At 38.8% G+C, this 19,605-nt stretch overlaps 1 protein-coding gene across 1 annotated transcript in view; it reads right to left on the bottom strand.

Annotated features, from left to right (window-relative positions):
* The window catches only part of ADAM22 (ADAM metallopeptidase domain 22), a 2,281,988-nt gene that overhangs the window by 1,141,049 nt on the left and 1,121,334 nt on the right, over nt 1-19,605 (bottom strand). The window contains exon 9 of the mRNA XM_044066314.1: nt 17,604-17,678. Within this exon, the coding sequence (XP_043922249.1) occupies nt 17,604-17,678 (75 nt within the window). The remainder of the gene's footprint in view (nt 1-17,603; nt 17,679-19,605) is intronic.

Below are 19,605 nucleotides of genomic sequence, written 5' to 3'. Positions count from 1 at the left end.
AAAGTAAAGAGTACTGAATTACAATAAGAAATGCAGAGTGCAATTGGCAATGCTGCAGGAGATATATTTTGAAATAAATGAGCATGTGAATTTGATAAAGAAAGGATATCAAGATGGGTATTCAGCAGAATATCAGAAGCAAAGGAGAAGGGGGTAATTACATTAATTGCTAGGGAGATTCCAACAGTGACAAAAGAGGGGAAAAAGACAATAATGGTATTTTTGCATAAGAGGAAATTGGCAAGGGATGTGGATTACATTGGCATGTATTTCTAATCTACCAAAAACTGCTACTATGGAGTTTAAGAAATATTTGGGAGAAATAATCAGTTTTCAGAGAGGAATATTATTTATAGGTGGGGACTGGAACTTGATTTGTAATAGGGAGGATGCATCAGTGGGACCTAGAAGAGCAATATATCAAAAGACAGTAGATTTCTGAACAAATTTATGAAAATATTTGATATGGAAGATGTGAATTCAGTAATATGAACTCAAGCAGAATGTACATATTATTCCCCCAATGTATTATAACTGGACTATACAAGATAGAAATTATATTTCACAGGAACATAAGCATTTAATTGAAAGCTTAGATATACATCCAAAAACTATTTCAGATCATACATTGATAATAGCTAAGATAAAAATGCAGGGTAAGGAAGTAAAAATGAGACAGTGGTGCTTTCCCACCTACCTGTTAAAAAGAAAGGAATTTAAGGAATGGGTCACAGAAATTATTCAAGAGTATTAGGGAAGACAGAAATATCTTCAGAGTGGGATAAAATGAAAACAGAGTTTAAAATAGAAGAAAAACAAACTGTCAAAAAACAAACCAAAAGGTTCCGAACCAGCAGGTGTAAAACTCCAAAGGTTTATTAGGAAATGTAAAAGTAAAGCGCTTTAGTAGGAAGACTTCTTCAGACAAAGGAAAAAATCATCAAACACAATTTAAAACCCAAAAAAGGGGGTGTGTGTTACAAAATTACAAACAGCTGCCTTAATTGAACCCACTGACATACCTTCACATTTAAAGTTGTATTACATTAAAAGCATAAATAAATGTCCACTTAGTGTAGACAGGGTGTTAAACATAAAAAGTTTTCAAAAAGAAACATGAACTTGATAAAAGTAACCAAGAATGTCTTAGTGAAGATTCATGAACCTAATCAAGTGTAAATACTGTTTGTTTCCTTCAAATACATTTTAGCAAACAACTTTTCATAGGGTAAAACAAAACTCATACAGAATCTTGTGGTTAAAAAGAAAATAAAATGAAGTAATGCTTGCAACTAAGTATATACAAATATAATATCCATTCCTTAACAGAAAGGTAGTAAGGAGTACACATCTCTAATGCATAATGAAGAATCAATAATAAATGAATAAATAAACAGTGCAACTCAACTAGGAGTCTGCAATAACCGGAATTTCAAAGGCGTTTCTAATAAAAGAAATGTTATTTCTAATGTTAAATAACCGAATACGTTTATTTCTGTGTTAAAAATCTAACACAGAAATTGCTTGTCATTTAAACGCCAACAGAATGCAACGACAGTATATGAAAAATAATTTTTTTTAAAATGTTCCTTGAGCAATGGGTAAAGCACCAAGCTGTGATGAGAACACTTTCTTAGCTTTTAGTGTGCACAGTTGTAGCAGCCAAAACAAGTCAAAATGCAGCTGTTTCAGAAAAAATATGGCAAGGCATTGCATGGAAGACACGTCTAAATCAAAACAAACAAACAGCCGGATTCACAAGATGGTACTTCATTCAAGAACCATGCAGGTACTAAGCATGCGAAAAAGGCGGATAGCCAAACAAATGAAAAATCAGTTCACAATCGTGCCCATGAATACGGCACGTTGTTCTGCAAATGAGTTTGTACTGTGTGCGAAAAAGATAATAAATAAAGTAGCAGAAGACAAAAGAAAGAAAGAAATGCAACACCTAAGTAAATCCACAGCTGTTGGTGTTCAATGACATTAACAATAGGTAAACATAGCACAGCAAATCAAGTCAGACCACAATGCAGAACCAATTAAGGTTTAAAAACCAGAATTGAGGTTTAAGTAATGATGAAAGAAGTCTTATCTTAATTCACAAATGTTTAACTTGAGAAACATTAGTTTTCTGACCTCTGCAGCGCTTCGCTGTACTTTGACCCATACCTTATTTTATTTTATTTTATTATTTTTATTTGTATTTTCATTTTGCATAGTTTCGTTCAGGATTTGTATGTTTTATTTTTGTCAGGTTCTGCATTGTGGTCTGACTTGATTTTTGCTTACTTCTAGACACATACACCTTTTTGCATAAGCAACAATGAGATCTTAATGTTTAGACCCACGGTATTTTGAAGTGCTATGTTTACCTATTGTTAATGTCATTGAACACCAACAGCTGTGGATTTACTTAGGTGTTGCATTTCTTTCTTTCTTTTGTCTTCTGCTACTTTATTTATTATCTTTTTCGCACAGTACAAACTCATTTGCAGAACAACGTGCCGTATTCATGGGCACGATTGTGAACTGATTTTTCATTTGTTTGGCTATCCGCCTTTTTCGCATGCTTAGTACCTGCATGGTTCTTGAATGAAGTACCATCTTTTGAAACCGGCGGTTTGTTTGTTTTGATTTAGACGTGTCTTCCATGCAATGCCTTGCCATATTTTTTCTGAAACAGCTGCATTTTGACTTGGTTTGGCTGCTACAACTGTGCATACTAAAAGCTAAGAAAGTGTTCTCATCGCAGCTTGGTTCTTTACCCATTGCTCAAGGAACATTTTAAAAAATTATTTTTCATATACTGTCGTTGCATTCTGTTGGCGTTTAAATGACAAGCAATTTCTGTGTTAGATTTTTAACACAGAAATAAATGTATTCGGTTATTTAACATTAAAAATAACATTTCTTTTATTAGAAACGCCTTTGAAATTCCGGTTATTGCAGACTCCTAGTTGAGTTGCACTGTTTATTTATTCATTTATTATTGATTCTTCATTATGCATTAGAGATGTGTACTCCTTACTACCTTTTCTGTTAAGGAATGGATATTATATTTGTATATACTTAGTTGCAAGCATTACTTCATTTTATTTTCTTTTTAACCACAAGATTCTGTATGAGTTTTGTTTTACCCTATGAAAAGTTATTTGCTAAAATGTATTTTAAGGGAAACAAACAGTATTTACACTTGATTAGGTTCATGAATCTTCACTAAGACATTCTTGGTTACTTTTATCAAGTTCATGTTTCTTTTGAAAACTTTTTATGTTTAACACCCTGTCTACACTAAGTGGACATTTATTTATGCTTTTAATGTAATACAACTTTAAATGTGAAGGTATGTCAGTGGGTTCAATTAAGGCAGCTGTTTGTAATTTTGTAACACACACACACTTTTTTTGGGTTTTAAATTGTGTTTGATGATTTTTTCCTTTGTCTGAAGAAGTCTTCCTACTAAGGGAGACGAAAAGCGCTTTACTTTTACATTTCCTAATAAACCTTTGGAGTTTTACACCTGCTGGTTCGGAACCTTTTGGTTTGTTTTTTGAGAGTTTAAAATAGGGTAGAAATAAAAGAGAAAGAGATATGGTTAAGTAAAACAAGAATTAATAAGGGGAATCATACAGAACAAGAAGATGCACAAGTGCTAAAGATAAAATAAAAGTATCAAGGTAATATGCATGAGTTTATAACTCCAAAGCACAAAATCTTTTACAACAGAAAGTATGAAGGGATGTTGCCAAACTTAGGGAGCCTATAACAAGAAAAATAACCAGTGCTTGTAGAGGTATTAGAACTATTTCAGAAATGTTATGAAAATGTGTGTAAAGCAGAGGAATGTGGAAATATAGAAATAGCACAAATGGAAATATTTAAATGAGATTTAATTATAACAAGGTTAGAGGTAGAGGCTCAACAACTAACAGTTAAGACAGAAACAGATGAGATAAAAATGGTGATGTATAATCAATCTTCAGGAAAGTCTCCATAAAGTACAGTTTTGTACCTACCATAAATGTAGATGTCCGAACTGGATAGCATCTGCAGTCATAACAAATGGGTTGTCCTGTCGTCAGGCAGCCCTTCGGTCGGCCGGATTCCAAAGTCTGGGTCCGCTCGCTGATGTCGCACTTCACCCGACGTCATCTCCGCTGGTCTTCGGGTATAAAGGCATCAGCCGACGCCATTTTCCTCAGTGTTTCTTGCCCCAGATGCCAGTTGCCCTCTTGGAAGGCTAAATTTTGGATAAATGCCAATGTTTCCAAAAAAGTAGAAGGCAAACACAACAAATAAGCATGTATGTACATATATACAAACAAATACACCATAAGAGACTCCCCCCCCAGCTAGCTATTAGGAGGGTAAATACCCTAGGAGTACCACAGAGGGAAGGAGGGTGGGTAATCCTGACTGCAGATGCTATCCAGTTCGGACATCTACATTTATGGTAGGTACAAAACTGTACTATGTCCTTCATGGATGCATCTGCAGTCATAACAAATGGGTAGAATACCATAGCCAAACTAGGGGTGGAGGAAGAAAAATTATGGTGTAGTTAGGATCCCTTGCAGTACAGCAGTGGCAAACCCTGCTCGGGATCTAGAGTATAGAGGTAAATTATAATGCTTGGCAAATGTATGCACGGAGGTCCAAGTAGCCACCTCAATAATGTCCTTGGTTGCCACTCCTCGTAAGAAAGCTGTGGTAGTGGCTGTAGCCCTTGTAGAATGAGGTCTTATGTTCTGTGGAATTGGTTTTCCATGGTAGGAGTAACAGAATCTTATGCAATTTCCTATCCATTTGGAGATTGTCTGTTTGGAAATTGCTTTTCCTTCCCTTCCTGTTGCATAGGCTACTAAAAGCTGGTCAGTTTTTCTGTTACTTTTGGTTCTGTCCAGGTAGTAGCGTAACTGCCTATGTACATCCAAGGTATGCAGCAGTCTTTCCCCCCTGTTCTGTGGATTGGGAAAGAAGGTAGGTAGGTGGATTGCCTGGTTTAAAGACACTCTGGATACCACCTTAGGCATAAATGTAGGATTAGTTCTCATGGACACCCTATCTTGATGGAAGATTAGGAAGGGTTGCACTGCCATTAAGGCCTGTAGTTCTGAAACTCTCCTTGCTGAGGTAATTGCCAGTAGGAAAGCAGTTTTCCATGACAGGTGTTGCAGATCTGCTGTTGCTGCTGGTTCAAACGGAGGGAGTGTCAACTTTTCTAGCACAAAGTTCAAGTCCCATGCTGGTAATGGTGGTTTCCTAGGAGGTTTTACATTCTTGATCCCTCTGAGGAACTGCCTGAGTAGAGGATGCGAAAAGACAGGTGGATCGAAGCTGTATTCTGCTGAAATAGCTGATGCATGTATCTTGATGGAGGAATAGGACAGGCCTGTATGTAGAAGCTCTGCCAAGTACTCCAGAATGTTAGCAATATCTATGTTCGACACATCTTTTCCTCTTTCAGTACTCCAAATGACAAACCTTTTCCATTTTCCTGCATAGTTCCTTCTTGTTGAAGGTCTGCGGGCTTCAAGGATAATGTCTTTAACCCTTTGGGAAAGGTCTGGGTTAGTTGCTGCTATGTGATGTTCCAGGCAGTCAGTTGCAAGGTTTTTAGGTTTGGATGCATGATGTTGTAGTTGTTCTGAGTTAACATCAAAGGCATCAGGGGTATTGACCACATTCTCTCCCGAGACATGCTCCTCAGCAATGGGTACCAGTGTTGTCTTGGCCAATTCGGAGCTATCAGGATTATCCTTGGATGTTCCTCTTTGATTTTTAGTAGTACCTTGTGCATCAAGGGAAGAGGTGGAAATGCATATGCTGTCAGGCCTTTCCAGCTGAAGGATAGAGAGTCCACCTTCCATGCAAGTGGGTGGAATGTCCTTGTGCAGAATTTTTTGAGCTGGTGATTGAGTGGGGATGTGAATAGATCTATTTGTGGCATTCCCCATTTCTTTGTGATGGTCTTGAAGATGTCCGGATGTAGCATCCATTCGTGAGCATCCGAGGTGGTTCTGCTTAACATGTCTGCTAGGGTGTTCTCTTTTCCCGGCACAAATATTGCCTGTAACTGGATGTTGTAGCTGAGAGCCAGATTCCAAAGGTCCAAAGTCATTCTGCATAGGGGGTATGAATGAGTGCCTCCCTGTTTGTTGATGTACCACATGACTGTGGTGTTGTCTGTCCTTATCATCAAATGGCCTTCTTTGAGGAATGGTCTGAATTTTTGGATTGCCAGTTTTACTGCCAGCATTTCTTTTGGTTTATGTGCAGGTGCAGCTGGTCTTGAGTCCACAATCCTTGTATGCATTTGTCCAGCATGTGCGCCCCCATCCTAGGTCTGAGGCGTCCGTTGTGATGGTTTGGCTTGCTCGAAAGTTGTGGAAGGGTAAGCCTGGGTTTGACTGGCATGCTTGAGCCCACCATAGGAACTCCTGTTTTAGGCATGGGATTAGTGGGATTTCTGTTTCTAAGCTGTGCCTGTGCTGAGACCATAAATTCTTTAGGTACCACTGTAGCTTTCTCATATGCAGTCTGGCATGTAGGACCAAGATTATGCATGATGCCATGAAGCCCAAGGCCTGCAGAACTTTTCTTGCTGTTAGTTTGTTCTGCTTTGTTAATGCCAAGAAGTAAAGAGGGAGCTCGTTTTGTTTTTCTGCAGTTAGGAATGCCATTTGTTTTACTGTGTCCAATTCCGCCCAAGAATGTTCTTGTTTGGGATGGTATCAGCCTTGACTTTTGTAAATTGACTGTGTATCCCAGGGCTTGTAGCAAGTAAATGACCCTTTGTAAATCTGTTGTCAGCTTGCTTTTGTTGTCCGCTTGTAACAGACAGTCGTCCAGGTATGGATAAATTTGGATTCCCTGTAGTCTGCAGTGAGCGATTACTGATGCCAGGCATTTTGTGAATACTCTGGGAGCAGTAGATAAGCCAAAGGGCAATGCTGAGAATTGATATTGCTCTGATCCTGCAAGAAATCTGAGGTATCTTCTGCAATTTGGTCGAATGGGGACGTGCAGGTATGCCTCCTTGAGATCTAGAGTTACCAGCCAACACTCCTTGCCCAGCATGGGAAGAAGTTGCTGTAGGGTCAGCATTTTGAATTTTGGGACAATGATGTATGTGTTTAAGACGGACAGGTCGAGAATAGGTCTCCAACTTTTCTCTTTTCTTGGTACTAGGAAGAGTCTGGAGTAGAATCCTTTGCCCTGTTCTGTTATTGGTACTCTTTCCACAGCTCTCATCTTTGTTAATTTCGCTATCTGCTGTAGAGCTTCTATTTTTTGATTTGGAGGTAGGTTTGGCATTCCTCTTTTACTGGTAAGGTGTGGAAGTGGTATCCGTTGCCTTGGTCTATGGTTTGCAAAATCCACTTGTCTTTTGTGATATAGTGCCAATTTTTCGAAAATAAGGCTAACTTTCTGCCTAAAGGTGCTGCTCTTTGCTCCCTGGTAGGCGGTGTCAGAGCCAAGTCACTGTGATTGTCCTGTTGCAGTGGCAGTGGTTGTGTCTGTGCCTCGGTTATTGCCTTGCCACTGTCGTCCTCTGTAGGCACCTCCTCTGGATTGATTTCTGCCTCTAGAGTGTCTATTCCTGCCCCTTTGGGATTTTGTGGAGTCTGGAAAGGACCAATTTTTGGCCGGCCAGTTCCTGCTAAACCTTGGGGGCTGAACCTGTAAGAAATCTTTAACTGTTTGTACAGATTTTGCCTTTTCTTCCATTTTCTTCATTACTTGCTGGGCAGGTGTACCAAATAGACTGGCCTTATCCATAGGAGCATCTAACAGCTTTGCTTTAACATGATCCGGTAAGACCTGTTCTTTCAACCATGCATGCCTTCTTATCACTGTGCCAGTCATGGCTGATCTAAATGAAGCCTCCAGTGCATCATAGCCACATTTTAAGGAATGGTTACTAACCTGTTGGATGTTATTCACCATTTCTAATACATATTTCTTATCTAAGGATTCATCAGAGGACAGTTTTTAGTTAACTGATCAAGCATAAACTCTTGGTATTGGATCATATGAAACTGACAGTTTAAAGCTCTAGCTGAGAGAGTAGCAGAGGTGTTAACTTTTTTCCCCCATCTCTCTAAGGACCTGGATTCCCTTTCAGAAGGAATAGGGTTTTTTGCTGTGGTCGAGGCTACTGCCTTAGGCCCCTGGGATATAGTTTCGGGATCTGCAAGTGGGGCCTTGTATAGGTGGTGATGAGTGTCTGGCACCCTGTAAAATCTATCTGGTTTGGCAGGGGCTGGAGGTAAAGAATCAGGAGCAGTGCAAACATCATTAAATGCATCATCCACAACAGGCAGTACAGGAGGTATAGCTAAGGGCCTATGTTGTGGTAAGTGCAGAAAAGTCCTAAGCCTTTTTCTTGAATCTGAGAAATCTTGTCCCTGCCATTGGAATTGTTCTCTCATGGCATGTAAGGTTTCCCCAAAGGAAAATTCCTCTGGTGGAGAGGCAGCTGGAATGGATTCTTCAGCATCGGAATCTTCATAAGTAGAAAAAGGAGCCTCTGGCTGGTCTGTAACGTCTGAGTCATCCGCAGAATCATCAGAGGACACTGGCTCGGGGGGCTCTGCTCTAGGTCTCTTTTCTGGGGCTGAGAGGCCCTGTCTGGGTGAGATTGGGATCCCCTAATTAAGGATATTAAATCTTCTGCCAGAGTAAGCATTTGTGAACTTGAAGTGGGCCTGTGTGAGGGGGGCTTAACAGGCACTGATTTAGCAGATTTGGCTGCTTTAGCCCTGGCAAAGGCCTTAATAGACATGGCTGCAGGAGGCCTTGCAGCACCACGTGCTGGGGTAGAGACATCCAAAGGGATGGTGTCTGATAAATCACTAGGAACCACAGTTGCAGGCAAAATTTCTGAGGCCGATTCAACTAAGGTAGCAGGAGCCTCAGTAGTAGTCATGGATTCGGCTGAAGATTGACCGGTTTTCTCGGTTTCGGCCGAAACCGAGACACTCGCGGCTTGCTTAAGCGTGGTTTCGGCCGAAACCGCGGACCGCGAGTGTCGGTTTTTTTCTTTGCGTTTTTTAACAATTTGGGTAGTCGGAGGATCCGACGGCATAATGTACGCAAAATCTGAGCCGAAAAACTGTTCAGCAAACTCCGACCGACGCCTAAGCGTTCGTCGGTTGAAGGAAGCACAGGCCGAACAGGCTGCTACGTCGTGGTCTGGGCCTAAGCAAGGCAGACAGTAAGAGTGGAAATCTTTATGAGGTATTTGTTTCCCACAAGTTAAACAGTTATTGACTTTTTCTGACATCGGCTGAGGCAAGAAAGAGTCCCCAACGGGGTACTTAGCTTTTTAGAAGTCTTCGAAATAGTATTCGGTAGTAGTAATCTCTGGATCTGACCGACTGGCACTTGCGAACAGCTTCTGCTTCGGGCGCCACGCGGCAAGAAAGACTGAGGAAAATGGCGTCGGCTGATGCCTTTATACCCGAAGACCAGCGGAGATGACGTCGGGTGAAGTGCGACATCAGCCGAAGCCGGACCCAGACTTTGGAATCCGGCCGACCGAAGGGCTGCCTGACGACAGGACAACCCATTTGTTATGACTGCAGATGCATCCATGAAGGACATCTTCATTGTAGATTACTAGGCTAACAGCTCAAGAACCCTTACAAGCCTAGCCATTTTTACCAACATATTTTCAATCCCTAATGGCTAGAGGATGGCTTAGGTTTGAGCCTATGCCTTTGAGTATTTTACAGACTTGACTCTGTCCAAAAGGGACACGGGTGACACAAGAGAAGGTGAATTTACAATTCCCCATCCATTAATCCAAACTGAATTTGAAGAGTGTCAGGGAAGGGCTCTGCTTTATGTGAATAGGATGCCTGTTCCAGAGAAGGGGTAATCTCTGAGACACATATCTGTCTCTCTAGCATGTTTTGTTCACGTCACAGCCCAGGTTTAGATCCTTAGATTGGGTGGTAATCATACAATTTGTCTTTCAAATGTGTCAGTTCCATCAGGGCTGCATCTGAGAGGGTCTTGTACGTTAGGCATAGAATACCCCTTAATAGTCAGTAGAAGACAGAGTAAAGGGATAGGGCTTATAATCGATCTGCATAGGACATGTTGTTTACACACTGTATTTTTTTTTATAAGGAACTTCTGAGGCTTCTCCAGCTGTTGCAAGTGCCTGGTCAAGTACACACTGAAAGGTGGACCGTACTTAATTATTGGTCTGATGAGAACAGAGTATGGAGGACTATAACTCCTTGAATCTGGATGCCATGCCTCACTGAAGGACTTCCTCACCACTGTGGACATATGGTGGTCGAACTTCAGGTTACTATCTATCTGTGTACCTAGACCTTTCATCTCTGAGTTCACTCTTAGTGGTGTGCTATTAATGTTGTAACTTGCAGGGGTGTTTGACTTCCCAAAGGGTATGATTATAATTTTTATTTTTGCATTTAGTTTTAGGCCATGGCACTAACACCAATCATTTGTCTGAGACAGAACCTTCTGAAGGATATCTACTTTATTGGGGGATTCAATGACTGCTCTCAACTTGCAGTCATCAGCAAACTTGGTCAGTCAAAGGCCTTCGACATTAACCTTGAACAGAGAAGTATATTCTGAACAGGACAGGTCCCAGTGCTGAGTCCTGTGGCACACCACTAGTAACTGGTCTTTTGCTGGATATGAATTATCCCACTCTAACAACATATGCCCTGTCCATGAGCCATTTGGGTATCCTGCTGGTGATGAAGGGAATTATGCCCAGATTTGTGAGTTTATCTATAATATCCAAGTGGAGAATTGTGTCAAATGCCTTAGCTAGGTCAAGGTAGGCAGTATGCACTGTTTTACCCTTATACATGGCCCTAGCAATGTTCTCAGAGAAGTCCACCAGACTGAAAAGGCATGAGTGCCCTTGACAAAGCCAAACTGGTTTGGGACCAGTGTTTGGACCTTTCCTATATCATCACTTAGCAGGTCCATCATTGTTTCCTTGGCCATGCATAAAACACTAGTCAAACTTATGGGTCTGTAATTTTCTGGGTCTGATGGTGGTTCCCCTTTATGCACAGGGATGACTGCTACTGTGCTCTGCTCCACAGGAACAAAGCCAGTCTGGAGGCTGTAGTTAAACAAAAATCCTAATGGACCTGATAGGTCCTGTTTCAAGCTACTTAAGAGGAATCCTGGGTGATTTCTGGGACCACAGAAGATGTGTTTTAGCTTAGAGAGTGCAGTGGTGACTGGTTCTTTGGTGATTACTGGTAGAGGAATGGTGGAGAGTATTTCTTGGGGGGGTAACTGGAGGAGATGGACAGGTAAAATTTGAACTGAATTTATCAGCCAGCAGATTTGCTATCTCTTCTGGCTAGGTATAGTTGATGCCATCTACAAATGACAACTAATGCCATTCATTGTTGGGTGTTGCCCTTCAGATTGTGGACATAACTAAAAAATGCCTTATGGCTATTCTTAACTTGGGAGGCTATTTTTGCCTCAAAATTTGCTTTTGAACATGTGACTAGTCCCCTGATTTGCTTATTTAGACTAGTGAGGGACTTTTTGCTCTGTTGTGCACATTCTCTCACTTCTAAACAGGATTTTCTTTCTTTTGTTGTACAACCTATTTATACCAGGGGTCCAAAACAGTAGCTTTTTTGTGGTTTGTCCTACGCATATTTCTCTCTGGTCCTACCATTTCTATGCAGTTGTTTATATTGTCATAGAAGGCTTTTGTGTACACCCCCGCATAGGTTTCTATGTTTTCTGGATTTAGGGGAGAATGGAAATTAGCTATGCTATCAGTTAATAGGAGGTAGTTTGCTTTAGAAAAGTTTGTAAGGTTTTGGGGTTAGGTAGGGGTTCTAATTTTCTATTTATTTCAAGCGAGACCATTTACCTGTAGTGGGAGTGCAGACTAGCTGCTCCAGGACAGTTGCACTGACAAAGTCTAGAAATCTTTGAGCCTGCATGTTAGCGGTCATATATGCTTCCCTGTTAATGCAGGGGTAGCTGAAATTACCCATAAATATGGTATTGGGTTGAATGGAAAGGGATTCTAGTAAATTCAGGTATGATATATAGTTTTCCTGGTTCATGATGTGAGATCTGTAGCTAGAAAGGATATGGTAAGGGATTTTTCCTGTGGTTAGTTGGACATGGAGTAGTTTGACCAATTCTGAGGTATGAGTACCCTTTATGTAGATGGATACACCTCATCCTTTGTCCTTTTATATGCAGTGGGTGGTTGGAATGTGTGAATTTCACTGCAGGAGTGCTTTCCATGGCTTTGAGCCATGTCTCAGTAACTGCATAGATATCAGCACTCTCCATGATAAGGAGTGCTTCCAGGGAGTGCAGCTTCTTGTTGAGACTCCTAGCACTGAATAGTAATACCATTAGCTTATCCTGAGTACATTAAAATGCAAAGGTGTTGCCAAAACTGAGTGTTATGGACTAATGTGGTTTTGTGAAATGGAGAAAAACATTTGACCTTAATAGAACAATGATGATCCAGAGGGAAGCAGAATGTAAGAAATGACTGCTGTTGGTGGGTCTTGATGCAGAGAAAGAATTTCACAGAGTAAGCTGGGATTTTATGAGTAGGAGAATGGAAGCATTTGCGCTCCCTGATACAATAATAATGCTAATTAGGAGAATATATGAACAATCAGAGGCAAGAATTAAAGTAAGAGGGTTCCTCTCTGATAAGTAATGTTTGAACAGAGGAACTAGGCAGGGCTGTCCTCTTTCTCTTTATTTGCTTTATATTTAGAGCCACTGACCAATAAAATAAGAGATTTAGAAATGCAAGGATATAACTGGTAGGGCAATCAAGAAAAGTTGGCTTTAAGTGCAGACGATATTATCTTGTACATGATGAATACAGAAAAGGACATCTCAGTGTTTTGGAACATTTTGAGATAATTTCAAGTCTTTTCTGGATATAAAATTAATGAAGATAAAACAAGGGGTATAGCTGCAAATTATGTATCCACACACAAACTGATTCAGCAGTACTCATATTTATTACGGCACAATAAGATTAAGTATTTAGGAGTATGGAAGAGACTACACAAAAGATAATACAAAGTCTGAGAAACTGGAAGCTGTTGTTTATAGATATAGATACTAGGATACAAGCAGAAAAATGTTTTTAGTCCCTTTAGTTTTATATATGGGCCCAGAATAATTTCATCAACCAGAGGACAAGTTGTGGATGGTAACTAATAAAAAATTGATGGAGTTTATCTGGGAGGGGAAGAGGGGAAGCATTAAGTGAGATAAACTGATCCTTCCAATAGAACAAGGAGGTTTAGGATTACCTAATTTGATAGGATATTTTAGAGCTGCACACTTAATGCTCATATACATAACACATGCAGAAAGTTAAAATTCCAAATAAGGGATGATGATGATGATGATGATGATGATGATGACAAAGCAAGAGGAAGTTCAAGAAATAAAGAAAGAAAGGGAAAGAATAATAAACATATAGAATATTATAGTCATAAAGTAGCAGAAAGTATTACAAGAACTAAGCCAACATGAGAATACAGAAAGGAGATTTTTACCAGTAGGGATGACTGCAAGCAGTGGTACAGAAAATAGGCAAGAGGGGTCTGGAAAAAGGAGCCAATGTATTGGGATTAAAAAACTAGACAGGGAAAGGTAATAGAGTATGATGAGGCCAAGAAGATATTTGGACTGCAGACCAGAGACTACCTTCTCTACCAGGGATTGATATCAGAGAATAGACAAAGAGAAGGGAACAGGAAAAACATGTGTGAAAGACCTGCTCTGGTAGAGGTTTTAGCTGAATCTAGAAAAGAAGATGCTGTCAAAAAAGGATAATTAGTAAAGAAAACAATAGGAGGACATATATATAGCTCCCAAGTATGCAATAAAGTCTAGAAGGTTTACTATCTTTGCTTGGAAGTGTTTGCAAGGATACTTTTATTATCCAAGCAGACTTCAAAGAATTTTTCCTCAGGTAGATATCAATTGTTGGAGCTGTGATGGAGAGGAAAAAGGTAATTTGGAACATATATTTTGGGAGTGTAATGAGTTGGCAGATTTAAAAAAAAACCCTAGAGAGTTTTCTGTAAGAAATATTGGGTAAGAAGATGGCTGTAACTATGGAAATTATTATTTTTCAGTTGTGAAACAGAATCTGAATTACGTACACATAGTAAGGCCTAATTAAGTTTAATTCTGTTGGCTGCAAATTCCTATAAAATGGGCCAACTGCATTTCAAGTATTGACTATTATAAGTAAGATGAAACACTGGGAAAAGGCATATCTAGAAAAGGGAAAGGGCACATTACATAGAAATAAATGGAATTTCTAGGAGCAGTACATGCAGAATAATGTTCAGGAGGAGGAGTGAGGTTTAAGGGATGGCAGGAACTCAGCAAGTCATGTAATGATTGACTGATGATAGTTACAAAGAAAGAAAAGATAGCTGATATATAATCTATGTAAATGGAAACAATGTTTGTTTATGTCTTAAGTGATAATTTAATAATGATGTTTTAGAAAAGTTAAGGCACTGTTTCTCTAACTTAAAGCTACTGCTGAACATTAGGCAGCTCATGTGAGTGGAGGCAAGGTGTCTGTATTTCAGATTACCTGGTTCTGAATAACAGCTCAGGCATCTGAGGATGGGAAGGGAGGAAGAGAGGTGACCTGACTCATTGTCAGTGGAAGTGGGAAGAGCTCCTTTGCCATCATCCTTCCTCTATCAACATAGAGGAGTCTGAGTATCCCAAAATGGGATGTCACTTTGGAACATTGGGATAGAAAGAAAAATGCCTCCCAGATATCCAAAATGATGGCAGGTATCTCCACTACCTTTGTTTGTTAACTGTGGGGAATGAATGCTACACTAGACCAATCTATACAATATCACAAACAAAATACTATTCTCTTGAGTTCAGCTCTGCCATATACAGCTGTTTAAACAAATCAGGAGGGTCTATAATATCTGCCAGTTACCAATGTTTCTTTATGGTACTCGGAGGTTATATTACAATCTTTTACAATCACTTGAAATGCTAATTTAGGACATTTAGGGTCCACAAGCTCCAGCAAACTGCTGTTCATGTCAGCACAGTTTTCAAAGACACCCCCCTTCAAATTATATTTATTCTGCCGAGTAGTTTAAAAATTCAAAATGCACAAACAGCAGTGACTGCTTGTGTAAAGTAACTCCACCAGTCTAAGAATTTGAACACCTTAACACTTGGCTTAAATTTCCCTTATTTTACAGCAATTAGCTGGTGTGCAACAACTTGCCCACAAAACCCATACTTTCCATATACTTGTTTAATTTATACGCAGAATAAATTATCAGAGAAGCAGAACTGTATGAAGACAATCAAAGTTTGAAAGTAAGTCAGAGGAAGTATTATTAACAGTGTTCTCTGTGCTGATAATAACATATTACTGGGTGAAAGTGAAGATAATATGAAACATTTGCTTATAAAGCTTAAACAACATAGTTTCAAAATGGGTTTCACCTTAACACGATGAATACAAAAATCTTTACAACTGGTAAAATCAATACGTTTTTTCCAGATGGAAAAAAGCAGAAATAGTACACAAGTCTCGACTGTCAGAATCAATAATGTTATGATAAGCAGTAAAGAAATCTGTTGATTAACCACCATTGGTAGAACAGCTATGAAGGACTTGGGTAAGATCTTTGAGTGCAGAGATTTATATCTGCATTGTCTAAGCTATGGTATTTGCGATTATCATATGGATGCAAAGCTGGACAGTGAAGAAACATGCAGGAAGAAAAACAATGCCTTAAATTATTGTATTGGCAAAGAATGCTGAATATACCACAGATTGGTTTTGGAATAAATAAAACAAAAAAAATTGCCCTGAAAGCTCAGATGACAAATCTTCAACTTTCATATTTCAAACATGAGGCAAAACATCATTGCAAAACAAATCATGCTTGGCAGGGTCAAAGGTCAATATAAAAGAGAAAGACCATGAAAGTGATGGGCTAATACTGTAACTGCGGTGGTGGATGCCCCACGACAGAACACAGTCTAGGGCAACTCTCGCAGAGTCACTATAAGTCAACATCATCTCACAGTATACAACAACAAAGCCTCCAAGGAAACTGCAAAATGGACAGCTATGCAGAAAGCAGACATAAAACTACAGCTTGCTATAAGCCAACAACACTATGCCAAACCACTTAAAGATCTTAAAATATATAAATTTTACAAAGCCAAAATACATGTGCTAACTCTCTTTAAGTGCAATTTTATACCGATTAAAGATCTCCAGCTTCAAAGCATATTTAAATTCCACATGAACATTCCCCCACAAATGAAGATTTGAAAGCATATACCTGAAAATACACCTGGGTTTGGTTGAGTAATGGCAATTGAATATGTTCCAGTCTTAGTTTGACCCTAAATTCACAGACAAGCCCTTTCTTTTTATGCTTTCAAATGATCAGATTCCTGCCTTCCTTTACTTCTATTTTAGTATGCTCCCTTAAGCCATTAATGTTATAATCCTGTAATCGGAGACATTAGGATTATTTCAGGAAACTCATATGACAGTCTGATTAAACTGTTGAACTCGACTCAAAAGAAACAACTATTGCAGCATTAGATGCCGGTTATATCAAAATGGCATTGTGTGAGCTCACTCTTTTATCTCGGGAATATTTTGATGCTAAATATCTTACATTCATTAAGGAAAAAAATATCTTATATTCAGTTGTTTTAATGAGCACTGTGGCAATAGGACCTATTATCTGGAACTTGGTGAGAAGGATATAATTCAAAATTAAGTCCCCTTCTTTGGTGTTCTCAGTTATGTGTTTCAAAAATGAAATATAATATGATAAAGGCAGCATGGAGGAATGTATGAGGTCATCAGTGACAGGTATGTCTCAATTGCTGCCTGGCTGACTTGAACAATTTGTCCCTCATCACTTGGTCACTACCAATTAAATGAAACAGCCAATGGCACTGATTGGTAATAGACACTTTATTTCCTTCCAGTTCATTAGATAACCATTCTGTCTTAAAAAATGTGATTTCTAAAGCACAGCTAGTATTACATGTTTATTTGTTAGCTGACAGTGATATTTACTAATGGAAAAATGTAATAATAAAAAGTAGTACAACTGAAACTGCAAATAATGCACAGTATAATGCATGGCAGTAGTACAAGAAGCTATACAAAATAAACAGAAAGGAACAAACTAGGCATAACGGTTACCTTAATGCAAGAAGTTATAAAAGAAAACTCTACTGGAAGTACTTTTCTCATTAATAACTGTCACCATTATAATGACATAAACAAAAACTTGAGGTACATATATGGAACAAATAGATCTAATTTTCTAGGCTGGTCATTATTTAGTTTGCTGAAAACAGTCTAAACAAAGCTTGGCAAAATTCTTATTGATCTACAAAATGAAGCAGTTTATTGTAATATGCAATATGATATTGTTAGCAATGACTAATCTTTAAGTGTGCTTATCTAAAAAAAAGAAACTGACCAGTATGAAAATGGATTAAACACATACCATCTATCAACATTTTCAAGTCAAAATTCTTACCATTAGATGATCATTTACAATCATTAATTCAATGTATTTTGTTTCATCTTTGACACTTCGAGGAGTTCGATGCACCTACAGAAAATTTCAGCCAACAAAGTCAATTAGTCTAGTTTTAAATAAATACTAACAGTATATCTGGGTCATTTTAAATACTTGATAATAAGATTTTTAAGACTTAGTATAGTATATTTTCTCTTCAGCAAACATGATAATTAAACAGAGACTTACATCAGACATTTGGCTGTATAATAGAAGGAAAAGAAATGCCAGAACTGAAACAAAACTGACTGCCACTGAATAAAAGAAAACAATGAAGCAAAGAAAAGCATGTGGTGTTAAAAGCTGAGCAGTAGTTTTTATAAAAACATTCAGCATCTCCATTCAGCTCTGGCCTAAAGTTCCAAATGTTATGCATGACATGAACATCTGGCAGTTTCAGACAATTTACTGTCCATCAGAAATTCACCAAGCTGTCTTATTAACATAACTTCAAACAATGATCTATGTTTTGCCATGCTGTAAGTTTATGTGCCAACCCCACATAAATAATAGAGTGGAGATACAGAAAAATGGTATCCAGACTGGTCATGTTGAATCATTAAAAGGAATTTTCATCAACGTATAACAAAGCAAGACCAAACAATAACACAAGTGCACTGTTAAACTCTGCTTTAGTCTAAGGTGACGACTAGACACTGCATCCTTTAGCCAACCAAGTTACTAAAGCAGAAAGGAAGTCCTGTGATATCTATTGTAAAGTACAGCTGTGGGTAAAAATACTTACCATAATGACAGTACTGTGAGGGCAAGTCATCATAAAAGTAAACCATAAAATCTGGGGTTGTTCCCACCTTATACTTTTGCATTCTTGGCCAGAAATGTCATCAGTTGTGCGTTACTCCCTGTAAATAACCGTGCTGGTCTTATACCATCATACTTTCAAATGTGTTGGTGTATTAAGTACCCTTAGAGAATGGGCAACCGGTAGATCGGCACCCTGACTGGAGAATGAACTTCTCTGGCAGGGTGTTAATCTACAGGTAAGGCCCGCTGAAAACCGAGTCTGCAGCTTCACAGCAGCATAATAAGCTACCGGGGAGCTCGGACTAAAACTAACCTAACAGCCACCATTATTTTATGCCTTGCTAAGTAGTGCTTCTGATGTTTACTGACTGTAAAATAAAAATAAAAAAAAAAAAAAAAAAGAGAGAGAGAGAGAGAGAGAGAGAGAAGAAAATTAAAATAAAAAGTGTGTGTGTGTTTATGTTTGGTATGAAAGTGTATGCATGCATGAAAGTGAGAATGATCGATCGAAATATTATTTTACACTTGCTAAGCACCACTTCTGTTGTTTAGCAAGTGTGAAAAAATAAATGAAACAGAAAAGTGTGTGTGTGTGTTTGTTTCTGTCTGCATGTGTGACTGAATGTGTGCATGAAAGCAGAAGAGTGCATGTGTGTATATATGTGTGTCTGTGAAGAGTGAATGTGACTGAGCACTGGCAGCAGTAGGAGTTAAGAGGTTTGTGAACCTCCCGACCTCTAAGCTCAATATATCTGGATAAAGCCTTAAATAAAGGGGAACAAAGGCTCAACATAGGAACATATTTTAAATCTTGCTGTTGTAAAATCACAAAGTTGCTTGATTAATAGGATTTGGGATAGCATGCATTTTCTGAAGTGCGAAGTGTATGTGTGAGAGAAAGAGTGAGACTGATCGACCACTGGTAGCAGCAGTAAAGAGGTTTGCATACCTCTTGACCTCTTAGCTCAAGAAATTTGGATAAAGCCTAAATTAAAAGGGGAACAAAGGCTAAAAAATAAAAACAGATTTTAATTTGTTGAGCTTATAAAATTACTAAGTTGCTTAAATAACAGGATTTGTGTTAGCATGAATTTTCTGAAAGAAATAAAGTCTGAAACTTAAATGTGTGTCACTAATTAGTGACTTCAATCCCCAATGATTGCCAACAAACAAAATATTTTAGGAGTAAGTGACG

The sequence above is a fragment of the Protopterus annectens genome, chromosome 3.part1 (assembly GCF_019279795.1).
Source record: "Protopterus annectens isolate FY-2018-M chromosome 3.part1, PAN1.0, whole genome shotgun sequence".
Classification (NCBI taxonomy): domain Eukaryota; kingdom Metazoa; phylum Chordata; order Ceratodontiformes; family Protopteridae; genus Protopterus; species Protopterus annectens.
This window is presented reverse-complemented; position numbering and strand designations above follow the sequence as displayed.